The 21,961-nt window shown below is 36.8% G+C and overlaps 1 protein-coding gene across 1 annotated transcript; it reads left to right on the top strand.

Moving 5' to 3' along the window:
* Positions 1 to 2,415: 2,415 nt before the first annotated feature.
* On the top strand, positions 2,416 to 21,232 carry LOC132852443 (hippocalcin-like protein 1). Its single transcript, XM_060879669.1, has 4 exons — positions 2,416 to 2,690; positions 18,075 to 18,572; positions 20,095 to 20,200; positions 20,699 to 21,232. Exons 2-4 carry the CDS (start codon positions 18,195 to 18,197, stop codon positions 20,794 to 20,796), a joined length of 582 nt encoding a protein of 193 aa, XP_060735652.1. The 5' UTR covers positions 2,416 to 2,690; positions 18,075 to 18,194; the 3' UTR covers positions 20,797 to 21,232.
* Positions 21,233 to 21,961: the final 729 nt, after the last annotated feature.

Below are 21,961 nucleotides of genomic sequence, written 5' to 3'. Positions count from 1 at the left end.
CAGATTATATTAGTAAATGCAGATTTAATTCCAGATTTTACTTCCATTTATGAATAGGCCAAATTAATTGTCATGGGGTAACAGAGTTTAAAGCAGCAATCCTGACTTGCATTCCACCATGCATAAGCGGTTATTTTATCAACATTGAATCGTTCCATCAATCTGGTATGTATAAATCTGTCCATAACTTTATTTTGGACTTTCAGCAATCTGACATCTCTGTTCTAGATATTTACCAATGGATAGCACTCTGTGTTTAATCCTTTGGGATCATGCTGTTTGGATTTTCTATTTCTGTGTTCTCCATTCCAGTCTATCTAGACCAATATAGGTTTTAGATCAATAGTATTCTTATTGATAGGGGCTTGATCACTTGATTTAGTCACTTTTGATAAGGACAGCTGCCAAATGCCATTGCATAAATGTAAATTATATATGGTTTACTGTATGTTTGGGGTTGGTATGGTGGCAAAGCTGGTAGCATTGACACACCAGTGGTACACTGAACATATGAGGAAATGTCCTGTGGGTTTTAGGGTTTATTCACACCTCCCAATCCATGCCATTTACTCTAAATTGCCCCTAAGTGTGAATGAGTCATAGGTGTTAATGTGTGTATATTGTGCTTTGCAATGGACGAGTGTTTCATCCTAGGTTGGATCAGACTCAGTGTTACTGGTAGAGGCTCCAAATCCACCATATTCCTGTTTTGAATATACCTATCACCATACTACTATCTTGATCACTGAATTGAAAAACCCTGCTGTATGAAGACCTTTGATATATCTTGGCCTACTTATTGGAGAACGTTTTTGGTATGACCAAAGGTTTTTCTTAATAACTGAAACTCCCAAAACTCCTCCCACAAAAAATAAGCTGATATATTTCCTCATAAAAAAAACATAACGTTTGTTTAAAGAGATCTTGCTGAATTTCACCACTGCTTTTTTTTTAGATTAAGTTTTCACAGAAAACTTTATTCCAGCCTTGAAAAGTTCAGGGCCCTTTATTCTCCCACACTAATGATCTCATATTGGGCGAGTGCTATAATGAATTCTCCAGTGTACAGTGAACAGAACAGCGTGGTTGGTGTGGTGACAGCCTTTCATGCAATACTTTGCTATTAACACACACTCTTCTGGGAAACATTATATAACATGCTTTACCATACTTTTTCTAATATCTACTTCAATAGAAGAAGTTTCAAGCAACTTGAGGTTCTTATTTCTTGTCAGGGAGTCAGGGAGGTTCTTCTTCATAAAGCTTCTTGTTAAGAATCACTTTTCGTCTTTTTTGTTTCTCCTCTCTGAAGTGAGTTTTCTAAATTCTAATCTCAAATGGCATCATTCTGCTATATTTTTTTATCAGAATATGCCCTACTGAATAGGAATATGCCCTATTTGTAACCTATTACTCTCCTCTATTTGTAACCTATTATATGCCCTATTACTGAACAATATTATAATATGACTACTTCATACAAGTATAACTATTGCAATACAGTTATATACTGAATGTATATGTTTTATCCTAGTCAGTGTTACTGGGAATCCGGAGCCTATCCAAGAAACACTGGATGCAGGATTACACCTCAGACAAGACACCAGTGTTCTCTGTAATGGACTGACATCCCATCTAGGGTGAATTATCCTGCACTGCATCCAGTATTCCCTGTGTAGGCTCCGGATCCACCACTACCACCACCACCATGTCTTTAAGAGCTTTATCCTGGTCAGGGTTGTGGTGGGTCAGCATGTTCTGGATAGTGGTGGCACAAGGGATTATGGCTCTGGGTTGGTGATTGGAGAATTGGGGGTCAAGCCTTAGCACTACCAATCTACCACTTTTGGGCGACTGAGTAAGGACCTTAACCCTCTCTTCTCCAGGGGTGCTGTAATGTATATGTGACTGTAATGGATATGTGGCTTCTATTCTATATATTCTGGGAACATGACCATGGAATGTGCCATAGACAATCCACCTGCATGCATGTTTTTTGGGAGATGGGAGAAAACCACAGAACCTGGAGGAACCTCCACAGCCATGGGGAGAAAATTAAAAACTTGTGAGGCTGTCAGATGGCAGTGTTACCTGCTGTGCCACCATGTCACCATCCAGAAATTTCCATAGCCAAATTATTTCATATTTCTACTTCTAATGCTGTGTTTCAGACTTTAAACTTTTACGTGAAGTCAAAAGCTGGTACCATGATGTGAGGTTATAATAAGATAAGAGTTTAAAGCAATGAGATAGTGAATTCATTCAGTCAGAAGCCCATCTGTTTGTTATGGGATCCACTTTGAGAAGGCTAGCTGATGCTCCCGGATCCCCCCTTTATCAAACCCTGGATGATGATGATGATGAAGAGGATGATGATGATGATGATTGCATGACTCACATTCTCCGCCCCTAACCCATGTGGCGTCAGTTTAAACTTGGCGAGACCATTGCAGGAGGCAGTTCCTCAGTATTCAGCAGCAGAGAAGCGCATTCTGTCTGTCTGTGACATTCTCAAACCTCTTATCACAGCCCTGTTTTTCACGCCTCTGTGGCTTTGCACTTTGTTGGACTTTCCATAAAGGACTTCGTATAGCGCACGTGCCCACGTTTGGTGTAGCAAAAGTGTGTTTGCAAGGTTTTTTCACTGGTTTCGTCGAGTTGCATCTCGTTAAACAGACAAAGTGGAGCTGGTGAGTAACTACTCGACTTCTACGAAATATCTGTTCTCTCTGCTGCTCGGTAGTGAAGGATAGTATTTCCTACAGCACATTATTAAGGAAAATACTGCTTTGTTATTCTTTTATTTGCAGATCATTCAAATGCATGTCATGTTTCAAACATTCAGCTTCAACATTTGAAACATGACATGCATGTGATTGATCGACAAATGTTCCTTAGACCTGTTGGTTAATTATGTTGCATTAGATGCTTCACATATTGCAATGAATGTAAGAGCACGAGCACATAAGAAATGTAAGGCACGTGCTGTTTTTTGTATTGGTTACACATTTTCCATAAGACCAGTATTTGTTTACAAAAAAAAAAAAATTGTCAAGCTTCATGTTCCCAGGCTTATTTTTTTTTTCTAAGCTTATTACGGATAAATCCTGTTCTCTTTTGGTCGATTTATTTATTTTTTTTTTTATGTAGAATTCTTTTTCTTTGTAGAAGCCAACATTCTGTTTTCCTATTTAAGCTTATTATTTATCTAAGGCAAAAAAAAACTTGGAGGAAACCAGCAGGCTGTTGATGTGTCCAACTTTAGAAATACACCCGAAAAGTATTCAAAGGCATCTCTCCTTCAGTGAAAATGATCAGATAAAGACAAATATAAATGTATTATATAAAATAAATTGTAACCAGTTGCAGTGAACTGCTTAATAAATTCAAGTACAGGTAATGTGCAGTACAGCAAGTGGTAAAGGTGTACAGGTAGGAACGTACCAGAAAGGTGCCAACGGCACAGAGATGATGGCAGTGTGACAAGATGAGTATTATGTAGGTACATGTGTGTGTGTGTATAGATGTTTTTTCTTTTTTTTAAATACATTTTTCAGGGCAAGAAGCAAAAAAAAGTGCAATACTGCATTTAATCTGTACGTAATATATGTATATATCATGCATTATGCAATATATGTCTGTACCTAAGTTTCATCCACATCGTTGAGACAGATGGTTTGTGAAAAGTAGCTTCTGCTGAAGTGCTCTGTTTGCTCTCATGTTGTGATAGCATTTGCCAGACCACAGCAAGGAGAACAGTCTCTGTGATGTGGCTGACTGTAAAGTCCCTGCAATGACAAAAGGGCCACCACGTTATCATTATGACAAATTAACAATCACAAACTTAATACTTGGTTGCAGATCATTTGCAGTCAATGAAATCTAGAACCCAATAGACATGACGTATCTTCCTTAGTAATGTTCTTCTGGGCTTTATCGCAGAAATCTGCAGCTCCAGGTTGTTCTGGGGCCATTTAAGAACATGAAACATCTTTGCCTTAAAAAAGTATTATGAGCAATGGAAAGCCCTTGTCTGTGCTCTTCTCTTCCCATCATTCTGATACATGTTTTTTTTTAACATATGTCCTTTTTTCTGCAAACTATAATCTGGTCTTTCTGTTTTTGAGTGTTAGCATCATTTAACATCTTGTTGTAAACCCTCTGTATTTACTCTAGTGAACTCTTGTGAATTTTGGCCCATGTGTAGGGTGTTCTTGATCCAGTCAGTTGTTGTGATGAAGCTTTTTTCCCTTCAACAGGGAATGAATTCTCCTGTTTTAGTTGGTCTTCCTGACTTGACATTATCTAATGAGTTTCTATCTGTGATTGATCTGTGATTGATTTGTTTAGATTTTTCAGCATAATGATTGCTCACTTCACTGGCAGTGCCAGCTCATGGGACTGTCATTATGAGCAGCAGATTCTAAACGGAAATGCAACATTTGGGAGTAAAAAAAATCTTTATTCTAATTCATCTGCTTATTTCTCAGTAAAATAACGATTGAATAACACACACCTGCCCATGGAAGGGTTGAGTGCCTAAATATTATCCTAAATATATATTAGGGATGTGGTAGCCTAGTGGTTAAGGTCTTGGGCTACCAATCGTGAAGGTTGTGAGTTCGAATCCTACGTCCACCAAGCTGCCACTGCTGGGCCCTTGAGCAAGGCTCTTAACCCTCAATTGCTCAGTTATATAAAAATGAGATAAAATAAAGTGTAAGTTGCTCTGGATAAGGGCGTCTGCTAAATGCTGTAAAAGTATGTAAATATATATTCCTGGGAATATAATTTGAATGTAATTGAGACCTGACTATAATTGCATTATCGACATTTTCAGAAATGTGAACTTTTAATTTTAAAGTATCAAAATATAACTAGTGTTACTGTATGATTTTTAGAATCTCAATTATTATTCATGATGTTCATTTTACGTTTTCCACATTTTCATGGATCTTGCCAATAATTCTGCCGTTAAACATACAAGAGTGTAATGAGACAAAAGGTCTTCTTTCTATTTGAAGGAAATAATGAATTGATGACCTCGTTTAATGGGGACGTGAACTCAGGAGGGTTGCTGTAAATTGAGGGATGTTTTTCAGTTTTAGTCCTGTTACATATCACAGACTTCAGGTACAGGAATTTGTTTTATTTTATACTTTGCACATTTCTTACTATTCATATCTTACTGTTGGTCAGAGAAGGAGAAACAGTTTATATAATAGCTTATAGTCCCTTTTTTGCTTTTTTATGGAGAAATGAAAGTGTCCTCCAATAAAACAGGAACCATTATGAATTCAGGCCCATTTTTAGATATAGAATATTATGACTCAATATCCAGTAGGAGTGCATATGTATGACCATGTGCTTTTCCTTGTCAGTCATAGCTGTCTGTAAGATTTCAGAAATACATTGTTCCTGTAACCTGGAATTATATATGTTTGTATATGTGCAATTTACAGCAGCTGTAAAGAATTAGCATGAGGAAGTGAGCAGAGGAAGGAGGGCTTGAAAGAGAAAGAAACCTTGTGGTGAAATTTAATTATGACCTGGTTTGTCTCAGAATACATTTTCCTTGGTACTCCTGCATTTTTTCAAAAGTGGTGAGCTAAATGTCGAGTTCCATCTCGTATGTATTTGTGAAGGGATGGATTTGAGAGGTGATGGGTAGGCAAGAGTGAGAGGGAGAGCGCAAGAGAGGGGATGAGCAAGTGAGAGGTTGAGCGAGAGAAAGTGGGGGAGCAAGCGAGCATGAGAGAGAGAGAGAGAGAATGAGAGAAAACAATATCTGAATGAACAGATGTGCAAAAGCCTTTTAAGGTCTGAGCTTTCATGAGGTGCTGGTGGCCATGCAGACACACCTTATGTCTGGAGCTGAAATTCTAAAGCATGAAATCCCAACACAATAGGGCACATTTCTCATCCGAGTAGCTTTGGTCTTACATCAAACCAGTAGAAGTCATTAGCATACTGCTAAATGAGGCATATGTGGTTGGTTAATTAACTTTGGCAAAAAGTTCTCTTATCTCAAAACATTCAGACCAAGCCAACTGAGAATACCAGCCCTCATTACTGTCAAATACACCAGTGCATGTTATTTATGCAGAATTTCGATTTGTTTTTTTATTTTCTGTGAAATTGAGTAGAGTTGAATTGCCATTAATCATGCTGCTCTAGAAAATGAAGTAAAATGTTTTCTTCAACTGTTGAATTCTCAAATCTGATTGGTCAGGTTGTGCATCGTTAAATATTCTTTTCAGAATTTCCTTCTCAATAATTTCCTTTTTAAATGTGTAAAAACAAATTACAGTTCAAGTTTTTTAATAAGATGTGATTGTAAAATGTGACGCCTGAGATAGGCACAGGCTCCCCGTAACCTGAGGTAGTTCAGATAAGCGGTAGAAGATGAATGAATGAATGAATGATTGTAAAATGTTATTTCTACAATTCATTATTCACATTAATATAATTAAGTTAAACCTTATTATACTAAGTGAAATAGAATTTACATAAATTAGTACTATTTGTTTGGGTTAATGTCATTGAGTGCCATAAACCGTAAAGTTTCTCAGAAATCTTCCAAACCCACTTTGTTTTTAAGGCAACATCAATATCAGAACTGAATATCGAGCATGACGAGCATTAACCGATGATGATCTGGTACTGAACCAATACTGTCATTCTCTTAGAACCTGATCATTGTGCTGCAAGTTCTGTTTAAGGTATGTGAGTCCATATGTAGGATTTCTTTTGTGCTGTCAGTCAACATACCACATGCTCAATGAGTTTCATAGAAATCAAGTCAGATCTGGCTACTTTTAAGTTACTGTTGATTAGTGGTGGTGATGATGATGATGATGCAGATTTATATATGGGTTTGTGGGTTTATTGTTGTTAATAGTAATGGTTTGCTTGCTTAGTACTAAGATGCACTATGGATTTTGGGTTGCTGCCCGTTAACATTTAAAACAACAGCCTTCATGTCAATGTCAAAAAAATGCTCACATCATGCTTGAGGATATTTTGCAGGCAGGAAACTGTGTGTGTATGTGTGTGTGTGTGTGTGAATGATTAAGCAGCCAGCATGTGTGCAGTGGAGAACTACAGTAAACTTCTGGACAAGGAGAGTGTCAGGCCTGCCCTGCGCTGTGTGTGGGGAAATGACATTTATTCCTGCTGAGTCATAAACACGCTATTCTCTTACAGGCAGCCTGACAAGCAAGTGCAAAGTTTTTGTTTCTTTTAAGTGTACTGGTATATTGGCCAAATAACATGTGCAAGGAAGTATTAAGGAATAAATCCACATGCACTTTAAAAAAAGACAAATAGTCTAGGGATGTAACCAGATACATTTAGACTGAATAGACAATGTCTCCTAAACAGGTATATATCTAGTTTCCAATAGGAAATAAACCATTAGATTGTATTGCATGGTTGATACTAGAGATGTGCATTGGGACTGATGGAACCAACTACATTTTCTTTGAAATATATTGCAGAGGTTGAGGAACTGTCAGAGCCAGGATCACACACCATGCTGACAGAGCTGACATTTCTACAGCTTTGGGTTAGTAGTCGGTTTTAAATTCAAATACAGATGGCTGATATTTGGAGCTCTCAGCAGTTTTTTTTATATATATATATATATATATATATATATATATATATATATATAGATATAGATATAGATATAGATATAGATAGATAGATAGATAGATAGATAGATAGATAGATAGATATCTTGGTTTATATGAACAGCACAGAAATAAGAAAAAAAGAAGGAAATGTAAGGCATAGTAAATAACAAAAAGAAATTGGACTTCATTTAGAACATTGATTGAATAATTACTAGCCAATAAGTACATTTCCAGCATTTGGTAGACGCCCTTTATCCAGAATGACTTACATTTATCTAATTTTTATATATATATATATATATATTATATATATATATACACACACAACTGAGCAATAAAGGGTTAAGCAATAAAGGGCTCAACGAGTGGCAGCTTGGTGGACCTGGGATCGAACTCACAACCTTCCGATATGTAGCCAACACCTTAACCACTAGGCTACCACAGGCCACAGGAAGCTATATATTTTGCACGTATACACACCCATACACCACCAGACAAGGCGTCACTCTTCCTCTGTCAGGGTTTCTGTGCAGTCATTTATAGAAAGGGAGCTTCTCCATGCTGCTCTGGCAGGAAACAGGGATCAGACATGGCTGATTTTTTTTTCAGGCAGTGCTGGAAATGGTGGGTGGATTTTTCTTGTCTGAGGTGTTGATCAGCTTACGAGGAGCTCCATGTGTCAGGCTGTTTACATGACTGATTTTTTTTGTGAATGAGCAATTGAATGGACCTAATTATAGTTATTAATTTACATATTTTACGCCGGGAAGAGGAATATTTTTAGAGATTGAATTGTACTGAAATGAGGATCACAATATTCATTAAATATCTGGCTTTAATCTTACCAGAAGGAGGGCTAATCAGCAGTAATTACATGAGCTGAGCTGTGTTCTAATCAACTATCAGGTCAAGATCAGCTAATGGTTTGATTCAGACTCTGCATAAATATTGCTGAAAGGTCTTGAACTTCTTAATTGCAATTCTTTTAAATAGTAGTTTGAATATGATGATGGAAAAATGTATATGTTTTAAACATATACATTTATTTGTCTACAACCCCGGATTTTGCACCATCATGGCCATCATGAGTTGGTGGTTATTGTTAATGACTCCTATTGTCCTGTCTTGCACACTGCGGTTTGCCTCAATATCCTGAAATCCCGATGAGCTTTTGCTCAAAGCTTTGCTTGCTTGCATAATCAAATCAGGCTAACAATGTAGAGCTTGTGCCACCTGCCACATCAATGTGAATAGGTGGAAATGTAGAGCCAGGAGTGTACATGATCCCTTGAGGTTAACCTTCAGCTTTTAGCTGTTTACCTGGTTAAAGATGATTTCTTTTTTTCATGTTTGTCTTTAATAAATCTCAGGATTTTTGCTGAATAAAGAGAACACCACTATTATGTCAGTGTTACATCTAATATTGTACAAGAGTAAAATACTAGGATATGCACAGATGTAGCTGAATAGCCTACAAAAAACATTGATATTTGTGGATGGGATTTTTGAAAATCTGACTGGATTAAATTCTATTTAAACATGGCACTCTGCCTCATTTTATATATATATATATATATATATATAATCGTCGCTGTCGGGCGGAAACCTCGTATGTCCAAATTTTGTCAATTTCATATTTTTTCACATATCGATGCTATTGGTCAGTCCCCACGTGGGTCTGTTATTTTTGCAAGTTATTAACCAATCTAAAGTCTTGAAAATAGCTTGAGGGCAAATCTCATAACTCCATTGGACACTTCAACTGTCCACCTGTTCCTCACTCCGCGGGAGAGCTTCGTGGCATATTTCTCCTCAAGAAGAGTCGCAACGAATCAACACGTCTTCTGAGGTAAATGTCTTCAAAACACTGGGCTCAAAGAAAAAAAAATCTTGACCCCCGCTAGTTCTGGTGCTCGTCTGAGGACAGGAATTTAGCGCAAGACAATCCACTGCAACGCGGACTAAACCCTGTGCACTGCAGATAAGGTACGGCGTTTTTTTTAACTTCCTGAAAAATAACGGTTTTGGAGATACGAGGATTCCGCCCGACAGCGACTATATATATAGTCGCTCTATATATATGTATACATATACATATACATATACATATATATATATATATATATATATAGCACAGAAACTAAAGTGTTATACTTTGAAGTTTTCCTTTAATATTTTTTTAAGTGTACTATGTTCTATATCCTAAACCAGTGAATAAAGAAACATAAATGTTGTGTGAACACTGGTTTTTGCTTCTGGTTTGAAATGGGATTAATCTGCAATCCTGCAGTACCTGATTTGTTACCATTTTAGGTTAAGACTTGGTTGTGTCATACTTTATGTTAAAAATTTTTTGATCATAAGTATGTGGACTTCTGACCATTACATGTGCACAGTCTTGCTGGACATCCTATTCCAAAGCTATGTGCATTAACATGGTATTGATTGCACTTATAATGAATGTTATGGACTGGCTCGAATGTGACAATCAAGTTTATGCTAAATGTTTGGTGGGGTTGAGGTCAGGACTCTTTGCAGGCAACTGGAGCTTTATGAACTATGTCCTTTTTATGAACTTTGTATTGAGCACAGGGGCGCAGTCATACCGGAACAGGAAAAGGCCTAGAAAAGTTTGAAGCATACAATTGTCTAAACTATCATTTTTTTATGGTGTGCTATAAACGTTTTCTTCTTTACTGGAAGTATAGGGGTCAAACCCTGAAAAACAACTCCATACTGTGATCCCTCCACTGCCCTTACTTAAACTTTACCGTTGACTTTTCAGAAGGTATCGTTATCCTCACACCCCAGACTCGTCTATCAGACTACTAGAAATAAAAGTGTGATTCATCACACCCAAGAACATGTTTCCAGTACAGTGGCTGCATGCTTTACACCACTCCAATGCACACTGTGATCTTAGTCTTGTGTCTAGCTGCTCGGCCATAGAGCACTACCGACGCACAGTTCTTGTGCTGATGTTTGCTTTCAGAGGCAGTGTACAGCTCTGTAGTCAGTGTTTAAAAAGAGGTAGGCGATTTTTACATGCTTCAGCACTCTGCAGCCCACTCTGAGTTTGCGTGGTCTATCACTTTGTGGGGGAGCTGTTCGAGCTTCTAGAAGCTTCTATTTCACCATTATGTAACTTAAAATTTCATATAGCTAGCATTTGTGGAAATTTCACGAACTGATTTGTAGCAAAGGTGGCAACTTATGACTTCAGTACGACCAATACTACTGTCAGTGTTTTTGTATGTGAAGGATTTTACATACCTGATGGTGATGGGTGTGGTCTATATTTACCAGGGGTGTTAGTTATTTTAATCCCAAAGCACAACTCTGACTTACATATATCATGCTGATGTAAGCCACAATAAACACCTGAATAATATTTTCAGTATTTCAATGCCATGTGTGTGTGAGTGTGTGTGTGTGTGTCCACCATGCGGTGTAGTCCTGAGGCCTGGTCAGGTTACTTTCACTCCATTGTGTGACCTGGTTGAGTGAATACCTGAGGACATGCATTAGTGATGAGAACTTTGACTGAATTGTAGCTTTATTCTCTCTCTAGATCTCATGCTCTCTCTCTCTCTCTCTCTTTTTCTCTGGGACCAGATGGTGTGAAAGAAATTGCTAAAGGGAACTGGAAGGGGGGGAGGAGGGGGTGAAGCTATTGTTGTTTGATGTGAACATATGGCTGGTAGCATCCAGTTCTTGTAACACTGTTGATGAATGGCTGTTCAGTCGAATACATCACCGTTCATTAAAAGCTGCATGTTATTTACTCCTGTTTTAGAATATAATAATGATGCATTTCAGGTCACGTTACTGTAAATCTATTACATAATACCCTGTAATGCAATTTGTCTTTTGGCTGAAGCTCAGTTTCTTCAGCTTAATAAAGTCTATTTCTGAAAAGCGAGAGTTGTGAGGGGAAAAAGTGCCTAGTGTTCGTACATACGTGGGCTTCTTTCACAGTCTTTTGTAATACTTTAAGGTGTCAAGCTTGCCAGAGAGAGAAAAAAGTTTTCTTTTCACAGCAGTCACCTATATTATTAAATTTTTTTTTTTTTTTAAATAAACACACCACCTATACAGTCGGAGTATCTCCAATGAAGGCCACACGTGGTGAGTTATGAGTGAGAGGCTGAGCGGGAGAAAGAGAAAGAGCTGACAGCTTGGGTTCCTCTCGCGTGGTGTAACAGCCTGTGTGTGGGAGGGAGTTCATTGCCACAATGAAGAGCTATTACAGACCAAAAACCTTCAGGAATCCAAAAAGTATAAAATGAGACAAGGATGAGATAGACATGAGTGAACATCTTGGCAAAGGTAATGTTGAGGTTTTATCCAAAATTCCAACAGCAGTTCTGAGCAGAACTGGTAAGAAGAATCCAGAGTAGTGAAGATTTTATTTTATCTGTTACGTTTTTAATTCTGACTCTTTGCTACAGAAAGTATTGGTGACATGAAAGACTTGTATTTGCAGTTATTTTTGCTTTGCACTGACATTATTTAGGTAAACTGTGACCTGTGAATTTGGGAGCAAATATATTATGAGTCACTAGAAATCATGAAGGCTGGACTAATATCTCTTTGGTTGTTAACAAAATTGAGGACCTGCTTATTATTATTATTATTAGTATTGGCTTTATTTAGTGGTGTGATTTTTATTTATTTATTTTTATTTATTTTTCCCCCCACCCTTTTCTCACGATTTTTGGCACACAGTTGAAATTTCTCATCCACTGATGTCTGCTAGAGCTTTGTAGTTTTTTTTTTCTCTCTCTCTCCCTTTCTTGTTAGCACTGTTGACACCTCACTACATCACTTCATTTTTGGAGTTGGGGAAACTCAGGCACTTTTGTGGTTAGTCATTACAAATTCGTCCCTAGATGTAAAAGTAGTTCCATCTGAAAAGAAATTAACAAAAACTCACCGTTCAATTCTTTGAGATGTTTGTAAAATCAGTTCTTTTTTCATCACAGGGAAACATTATTTTCTGTAGTAATAACACGTACACTATATGTGCAGTTGATATTCGACAGAAACGTGTTTGATTATTTCTTTAAGCATTTTGACATTATTCTTTTATCTAAGGTTTATGCTTCAGATCACACTTCAATCTTATCATCTTGCCTAAAATTCACATGTTTATATTGACATAATTAATGAGACACACTTGAAGAATGAAGAAAACGTATAGCTGACTGTATTACGACTGAGATTGTAGCTAGTGAGACTAAAAATCAGATCATCTCCAAATAAAAAGAAAATAAAATGTACATAATTATAATTATATATATAATAATTTATATTTTCAAATCAGATTTTTTCATCTGAGTGGATATATAGACTGCAAATTGTAATTGTTTTCATAATTACTAAACTTTCATTTTTCATTGGTTTGAGCATTCCCAAACACACAAGCACTTCCCACACCTCCACTGGAACACAGAATCTTTTCACACTGTCAGACTTGTGGGAGTGGAAGGTCTATCTGCAGTCTCAAGAGCCTTGTGTGTTCTGCTGCAGTAGCATTTAATAACCGTGTATTTAGAGCCGAAGAAAGCCGACTTTGGAAAAGAAAAGCAGGAACTTCACACCTTCAAGATTTATTAACTTGATCATTAGCTAACAGGCAGATTATGAAACGTGTGTGAAGGTATAGTTTGGTATAGAAGGTATACTGTACATGAGGACTACTACTGCGAATAAACTAATTAATAATTATTTACTTGCACACAATCTCAGGATTGAGGTATATGTGAATATATCTTTCGACATCCTCTTCGAGGTATTGTGATCTCTTCTCAATAACTCCTTCCTTCCCTGTTGGAGTCAGTGATTTAAGTTAAGTCAACAGCCGGAAAAGGTATAGTCTATTGTTACCCATAAACCCACAGGATATTTGGGGTGGGCAGTTTTTCCCACATCCTGTTGTTCTTCATTGTCCCTTTATGAATCAGTATGAGGACAATGACATTGATTCAATAAGTTCAGAAAGACTAAATGAGATAAAGACTAAACGAGATAAAGACTTTTCTCAGTGGCTTTGTGACAGGAACAGGGTCAGCAAGAAAAGCATTTACGTTTTCATAGTTGGCGTTCATTAATACAGATTGCCGTTCAGTAGCAGTGTGACGCTCAAGGGAGCTCATGATGGTGCAGTCATAAAGTGCATCATGATGCTTATTTTTTCTTTCTATAACCCTAACGTATGATTTGTTTCCATATTAACCAATCGCTATGTGTATATATTTCAGCCATCATGAAAAATAATGTTTTTCAGATACAGATGTCAGAATAAATGTAATTTTTTTTAAGCAATTGCAATCAAAATTCCCTTTATTTGAAATTTAATTAAAGTGAAAAGTCATTTCATGCACAGTGATGTGGATGAAATGTTTGTTTCATACTCCATGAGGTAGCCTGCAGTGCTATTAGTGTCATCAACTTTAAGAGCTTTTGACAGCAAGGAGCTGCGATTTCTGCAATTAACTCCATTCCCCTGGATGCATCTCATCTTCTGATCAATATTCACTATTTCTCCCTTCATTTTGCCAGATGGGGGATCTGTTTGCAGCAGAGAAGCTTTGGTATAATCTCTCACTCTAGTCTTCGGCCTGTTAGTTTCCAAAATATCTTGTCCACTGAATTTTATAATGCATCATTCACCGTGAGTTTGAATAGATATTATTGCAGATGCATTCCTGAAAACAGATGACACAAACAGGTAAACATGGCACAGTATATCATGGCTCCAGAGGCTCTATGAACAGTGAAAGTCTAGCTAAATGAGTAATGAGAGGGATTACTGTCACTGATGCAAGCTTTGCGTGTGTATGAAGGTGTGTTTAGTTTGGCTGTGGCAGTTGGAGGGTATTTCTCTCACTATCAGGTGAGAGACTAATGTGCCTCAGATCTTGGCACTTTACTTTGATGCAGCATCTGCTTTTGCAACCTGTGTGTCTGTGTGCACATGCGTGTGTCTCGATTGGGTTTTGGCTTGTAAGATTCTTTGAATTTATGGTGGTCAGTTTAAAGATGGAAACCTGTGGTAACGCGGATATCATTTAAGTGCAATCTTTACCATTTTGAAAACGTTGGCTATCAACATTGTGTATTTTCAGTAGATATGGATCTGTCTCCTCTAATGTGATGTGTCAGCCCTGAATACAGCAAAAAATAATAACCATAGGATGAATAATGAAAAAATGAATCATTTTCAAGACTAGTTCCTATAAGAAGATTAGATGCTGTTGTTAAATGCAGATCACTATATTTGTTAATGCAACCATATTTATCCATTTGTCCATGTTGCTTCTGTCTGGTTAGCTAATGCTCTTATGATATATTAATGACCTCCAACTTACTGAAACTTCAGTCTGAGTTTCAGTTTCCCCCGTGTGTGAAGAGATATTGATTTTTTTTTTTCTCTTTTCCTTCCTCAGGCAATGGCTCTATTTATGGCCAGTAAGGCATGGGTAAAAGTTTTCAGTTTTTAACTGACCGTGTTTTCCTTAGGCAACTTTGTCCAGTTCCGCTATACTAGACTTTCCTAGTCCTTTTGCTATGTTTTATAGAGCAAGATAAATAACCTTAATACAGACTTGCAGTTAGAAAGTAAAACAAACTAACAAACAAGAAATCATGGCTGGAGCCTATCCTGGGAACTCTGGGCTTGAGTCCGGAGAATAAACTTCAGATGGAATGCTGTCCTTCTGAGTTCACCTTGCACACACATCCATACACTCATGCACACCTAGAGCTAACATAGCTGGTCCAACAGGGCCTGCTTTTGGATAGTGAGAGGAACCCAGAAAAAATGCAGGAACCCATGTGATAGTAACCTGAGCCCAAGATCCAACCCTGAACCTTTTTATGTGTTTTTATGTTCTTCTTTTTATATTAAAATTCTTATTTATGAACAAATATAATGCTTTATTTAGATTTGACAGTAGAAGTTCTTTCCTCATATAATAAAAGAACATCAACCATTGTCTTTCAACTATATCGCTCACTACAGCAATATCATAAGAGTAACAAAACTGTTCTAAATCCCAAAGTAAACCAGGTAAGTGTCATAGACAAGAGTATAACAACAGTTAACTGAGATCAAATGTATCATGGTTAAATATGTAAAAGATTTATGTCCGGTAGGAGTTTTCATCACCTGGAGGCTGCTCTTCTTAGAGGATTGGCCCTGCATGGACGCCTGTAGATAGATAATATTACTGTGGATAAAACCACTTAGAAACCATAGAGATGACTTTGTACTGCAATTGCAACAAACAGATTATCAGCAGGGTCTCCATCAGTGAACAGTTGATAACTTGGACAAAATTAAGTTGATGTTAAAACTAGATTTTGGTTCCTCTCAAGGTTTCTTTTTTTAAAACATCTTGGGGAGTTTTTTTCTTTCTTCTTTTTCACAGTCACCTATGGCTTATTAGGGATCATTAAAAAAATATACCGTATATATAAATATTTATTTAAATGTTGTATTTATATCTAAATATTCAGGATATTTTATGTCGATTGAAAGTGCTATAAAGATTGAATTTTATGTAAAACATAATCACTATTGTTACGACCTGGTCTAGGTCAGACCGTAACATACAGGTAAAAATAAAAATCAATATAAAAATAGACTTGTACTAAGAATACTAAGGTGTAACACTATAAAGAACAATCATAATACCATTTTGATGTCATAAATAATATCCATAGTTTACATATCGTCTCATAGTTAAACCATTTTCTTCTGTAAGGGATTGAAAATTAGTAATGATGCCAAATTAAATTTAATGTATTGAGCTGCTAGTGTTTTAGGCACATAAGGAATATGCTAAACTAAGGTTTGTGTTGCTTGATTTACTGTATGATCCTGCATTGTGGTAGTACAGCTTTAAAACTTTGCTTTCTGATATTGTTTTTGGAATCACAAACAAGTCAGGCAGTGCAGAGGGTAGTGTTACTGCTGTACATACAGTTTAGGTTTATTTTAATGTCTGTACATGTTATCCGTGTGTCCATGCGGGATAACTCCGACTTCTGTGGTTTCCTCACACTGTCTGAAATCATGCAAGCAGATGGATTGGTTACAGTATGTTTACTTGACTTTGAGTTGTGAATGACATGATTGGTGAATGATGGGCGTGACATCTGGTGTGAAATCTCCTGCTTCGCACCTAGTGATACCGGGATAGACCAGGAGGAAGCTGTTATTAAAGATTGGATGGAGGGATAGATGAATGAATGAATGAATGAATGAATGGGTGAATGAATGAATGGCGTACATTGACACAGACTGTGCAACACCAGAACAAGCCACAAATTTGTATCATTATTACCAGGATTACCATTTAGAACCGGTGAAATAAATTGATAATGTATTCAGTATGCTTTACAGTATTGATTTATTTTACCTTGGTTTTGACCTTTTGGCATCTGAATTACTCATGTTTTGGGTAGTGGATTGTTTCTTGCACTTTGAATCCTGCTCTGTGTTTTCACTATTGTTTTCTGGTTACCCAGCTACCTCTGTGTATCCAATAAACCTCTGCACATGCATCCATTAAATCCAGCCAAGTCCTCTTTGTTACATGAAGCAGGAAATGGATGTTTTTGATAGCGCTGAGAGCAAGGCCTGTGGGATGCATATAATTTCATCACAGTGGGGTTAGCAATTTGGAACAAGGCTGCAGTCATCAATAAGCCTAGCTAAACAAACCTAGTTACCTCTCAGGGCTTTTTTTATACTAACCTGTACAGTGTTTTTGCACTATAGCAAACACCTAAAGGTCAGATGCAGCATTTCAGCACAAAACCAGGAATCTGAAATGAAAATAAGGAATATATAATGAATCGGAACCAATCTATTATGGTGGTCTGGCAATAAATGAACGTAGATGCATTTATATTTTTAAATACCAAATACATGCAAAACTTTATTATTATTATTATTATTCAAACTTTAGCTGATGAATTATTTAAAGGTTTAAATTTACATAAAGCAATTTAAACTGATTTTATGACTGAAACCTCTCCAAATGTCCATCACTCCTGCTTAAATAATGACTTGAGAGCATTATAATTAAATGACAAGAGAAAAAGAAATATTTGCTCTGTTGGATGCATTAGGGCTTAGTTTGAATTAGCATAGCATTATGTTTTTATGTATTCTTTTTTAAATCTGTTTTCTGAAGCCATAACTGTAATTTTCAAACTAAATTGCAATTTTGAAACCATTTAGGATTTTTGTTTCTCTGCCGTGTTAAATGTAGCACATTTTTAAATCATTTTTAAAATGAATAGCAAATTCGGGCACCTGTAGTAAGAAACAAGTGTTTTTGTACCATCTACTTACACTTTATCTTCTTATTCCACACGATATGCTGACATTGACTGTCTCTCTGCTCACTGGTCATTGGACAGAGTAAGAGGTGTGAGGAGATAAGAGGAAGACAACTGAATATAATCAAGCACTGTGAAAAGAGAGAAAGAGAGACGGAAGAAGAGAGAAAGGCTTGAGAGGCATTCGATTATTTGGAAGTCATGGGGAAACAGAACAGCAAGCTGCGGCCGGAGGTGCTCAACGATCTGCGCGAGAACACCGAGTTCAGTGAGCATGAGCTGCAGGAGTGGTATAAGGGCTTCCTGAAGGACTGTCCCACAGGTCACCTCACGGTGGACGAGTTCAAAAAAATTTATGCCAATTTTTTCCCATACGGAGACGCCTCCAAATTTGCAGAACACGTCTTCCGAACGTTCGACACTAATGGTGATGGGACTATCGACTTCAGAGAGTTCATCATCGCGCTGAGTGTGACGTCACGAGGAAAGCTGGAGCAGAAACTGAAGTGGGCCTTTAGCATGTATGACCTGGACGGCAATGGTTACATAAGCCGAGCAGAGATGCTGGAAATTGTACAGGTCAGAGCAGACCTGCTTTTTCTCTTGCAAAGTTTGAGATGTTTCAGAAATAACACACTTCAATTTATCTGAATCTATAATCTGATTAAAATGATCTTTAATCTGTGTCTTGTAGACAAATCATGACCGTAGTCTTTATAAGGTTTCATCTGGAGTTAAGAGATTTTGAATCAAAGATTTGATGTTATAGCTAGCAAAACTCTAAAACACTATTTTACTAGTTTACACATTAAGAGCATCGTCACCTTTGCAATTTATTTCTAAATACTCAGACAACAATAAAGTTCATTTTGAATGTGGACACAGACAAAAATACTGTAGAACTTGATTTGTAAGATCAAGTGCTGTGTATTTTTTTTATAAGGTTCTTATTAACAGTAGTCTCAATAAGTAACTAATAAAGTATCCTTCAATGATAAGGTTTATGAGGTTAACACCTTTTTGACCATAATTCCAGGTGAAAATTTATAATACTGCTGTGACAAATTTAAGATGCTGATCTATAACTTAAAATAAAAATACTTAACTATCTTAATACTTAACTAAACTGTCCAAAAACACTTTTAACCAATATTTTGTCTTAGTTATCGCATGGTACGAGGTCCTGGGCACAAAATACTAAACATAATAAACATGTATATATTTTGATTTAGATGTTTATCGTATGACTTCACAGTTGGGTCAGTAAATAAGTAAGCAAGTTCCACATTGTGTACGTTAAACTACTAATTTTAATGACTTTATCTGCTGTTTCCTATGTTAAGCTACATTTGTGCATTTTTTATTTATTTTTTTGTATGTGTCACATGTAAGCTTTAGTGACGCAGAAAATTAATAAAATATAAATAATCCTGTAGAATTTGAACGTATGCTTACAGAAGTCATGAATAGTAAAGAACCAGTCTATATATATCTCTTATCTTATCTTATCTTATCTATCTATCTTATCTATCTTATTTTATCTCTCTTATCTATCTAAACAGATTTAAAAATCCCATTAGTCTGAGTATACATTAAAAACTCCTGCACTAATTAATTAGTATATCATCTATTAATGTTGTCTTGCCATATACCCCAACCGACACCACCACCACCTGTCACATCGGAAAGGGGAAAGACAGACCCAGATACAGGATAGCTCAAATAAACAGGTTTAATAAATAATATACACAGAACAGAAACACAGACGAAACTAGACAGGACAAAGGACGAGGGATAATGACGAGGATTCTGCGCTGCCATAGGCAACGTGGCACGGTTAAATACTAATGACAATTAACAACATAAGGGAAGGAGTAAACAAGGGCGGGGAAGACACGTGACACAGAACATAAATAAAAGCACGTGGCCAAAAGTCCTGGCTGGATCCTGACACCACCAAAAAAATAATAATAATAATAAAAATAAGTGTTACAGAATTATGAGCAATCCACATTTAAAGACAGTTACTAACTTGTAGTAAACAGTAATGCATATACTTTTATTTATTTGATTAGGTTAACATGTTTACTTTTTCTTTTAGGCAATCTATAAGATGGTTTCATCTGTGATGAAGATGCCAGAGGACGAGTCCACTCCAGAGAAGAGAACTGATAAGATTTTCAGACAGATGGACACCAATAAAGATGGTAAAGAGAGTGGGGGGAAAAAACATTGTGCTTCATTATTCTTACTGTCCTGCCCTCCACCTGACCTCAGACAGAATCTGTTCATTAGTTCATTATTGGTTTCAGGAAATAATAAGTATAGTACTGTAGCCTAGTCCTTAATGCACTCTGGTGTATACCCAAAATGATTTCAGTGATATTCTACATTGAATCTCTTACTGTTGAGGTGAAGTTTTCCTATAACAGCACAGCCCATTGAGAGTAATTCCAAGACATAATGTTTAAGAATAAAGACTTGACTCTGTTATTATAGCCAGATTTGATGTGATCAGAGAACCGCCATACAGAATTACTAATCTAGGGCATCTGAAGAGCAATCAGATTTTAAAAAAAAAACAAAAAAAAAAAGAGTGATTAATTATGCCTCATTTGTAAATTGTAGCCCTGTACAATACCATAATTGCAGAGTGATTATTTAATAGGCGTAGCAAACTTTAAAGCTTCTGTGTGCTTTTATAGGAAAGATTTCTCTGGAGGAGTTTATTAAAGGAGCCCGGAGCGACCCCTCGATCGTCCGCCTCCTCCAGTGTGACCCGAGCAGCGCCAGTCAGTTCTGAGTCGAACAAACATAGCGCACTCTAACAGTGTTCACTCGAGACTAAAGTGAACATGGTAAGTGTTTGTGTAAGCGTAAGAATGTGGTTGTACTTATCATCACATTTACTAATTTGTCAGTGGCATTAGGGACCACTTTTAAAATGTGAATGCTAAATGGAGGCCAGTGAGCACTTAGATCAGTCCTGTTAGTGGTGATTTAGACAAAAAAAACAACTACCACTTATGGACTGGGAATATAGTGTTGTGTATATTGTGTATGTGTGTATTAAAACAGCAGTTCATAATGTGGAATGTTTATAGCAAAGCAGCAATGTTTGGGATTGTGTTCATTTTGATGAGCAATGCATGATTGGCCCTGAAACTAGGTGCCAGATTTACTAACATTTTAAATAAAGAGGCTGATTTGTGAGTGGAATCTGCTAAACCGTATCCAGAGCTGGTGGGTGTGTTGTGGGTGATTTACAAAGAGTTAGTACATTGAGTGGATTTCTATTGATGGCTGTGGCAAGTTTAGATCTCAGATACTCTCCCAGCAGAAAACCAATGCAAGACTATGAAGAGGTGCAGTGCTACCCTGAAAAAATCAGACATGATTTGCTTTGATACAAACAGGTGATATAAATGCAAATGTCCATGCATGCTGATTAACTGCTAGAAACCTGGGCAAAGCAATGGGAGGTAGACGAACCATAAATACACAGCGAGACAGAAATAATCAGGAACCAACTCTGGTTTCTATCTTAAGCAAGTATTTTCCTTCAAGTGAAGCTTTCTATACCTTCTAAACACCTATTAAAACTCGAATAACCTGGTAATAAAGCAGCTAAGAGATTCCAGAAACTACTTTTTAAATTCACATCATCAGGTAACGAGTCCAGTTCAACAAACAGATTATAAATTCAATTAAGAATGAAACTAAGCAAGCTTGAATTGGCTGTTTAAGCATGGCTTTACATCCCAACGTACCAAACCTAATCCATCAGCTCTCAATCACAAATCCTACTGCAACACTAATCTGATCAAACATGACCTAGCAAATGTTAAGTACATTCAAATAGTCTAGTCTGTTCTAACTTAGTTCTAGGCTAAGGAGAAGCTAAAAGGTAATAAACCAATTTTTTTAATCAAAATTTTATTTGTATAGCGTTTTCAACAATGGACATT

This window comes from Tachysurus vachellii, chromosome 10, assembly GCF_030014155.1.
Source record: "Tachysurus vachellii isolate PV-2020 chromosome 10, HZAU_Pvac_v1, whole genome shotgun sequence".
NCBI classification, from domain to species: Eukaryota; Metazoa; Chordata; class Actinopteri; order Siluriformes; family Bagridae; genus Tachysurus; species Tachysurus vachellii.
Note: the sequence above shows the minus strand (reverse complement) of the source record. Positions and strands in the feature narration are given on the sequence as shown.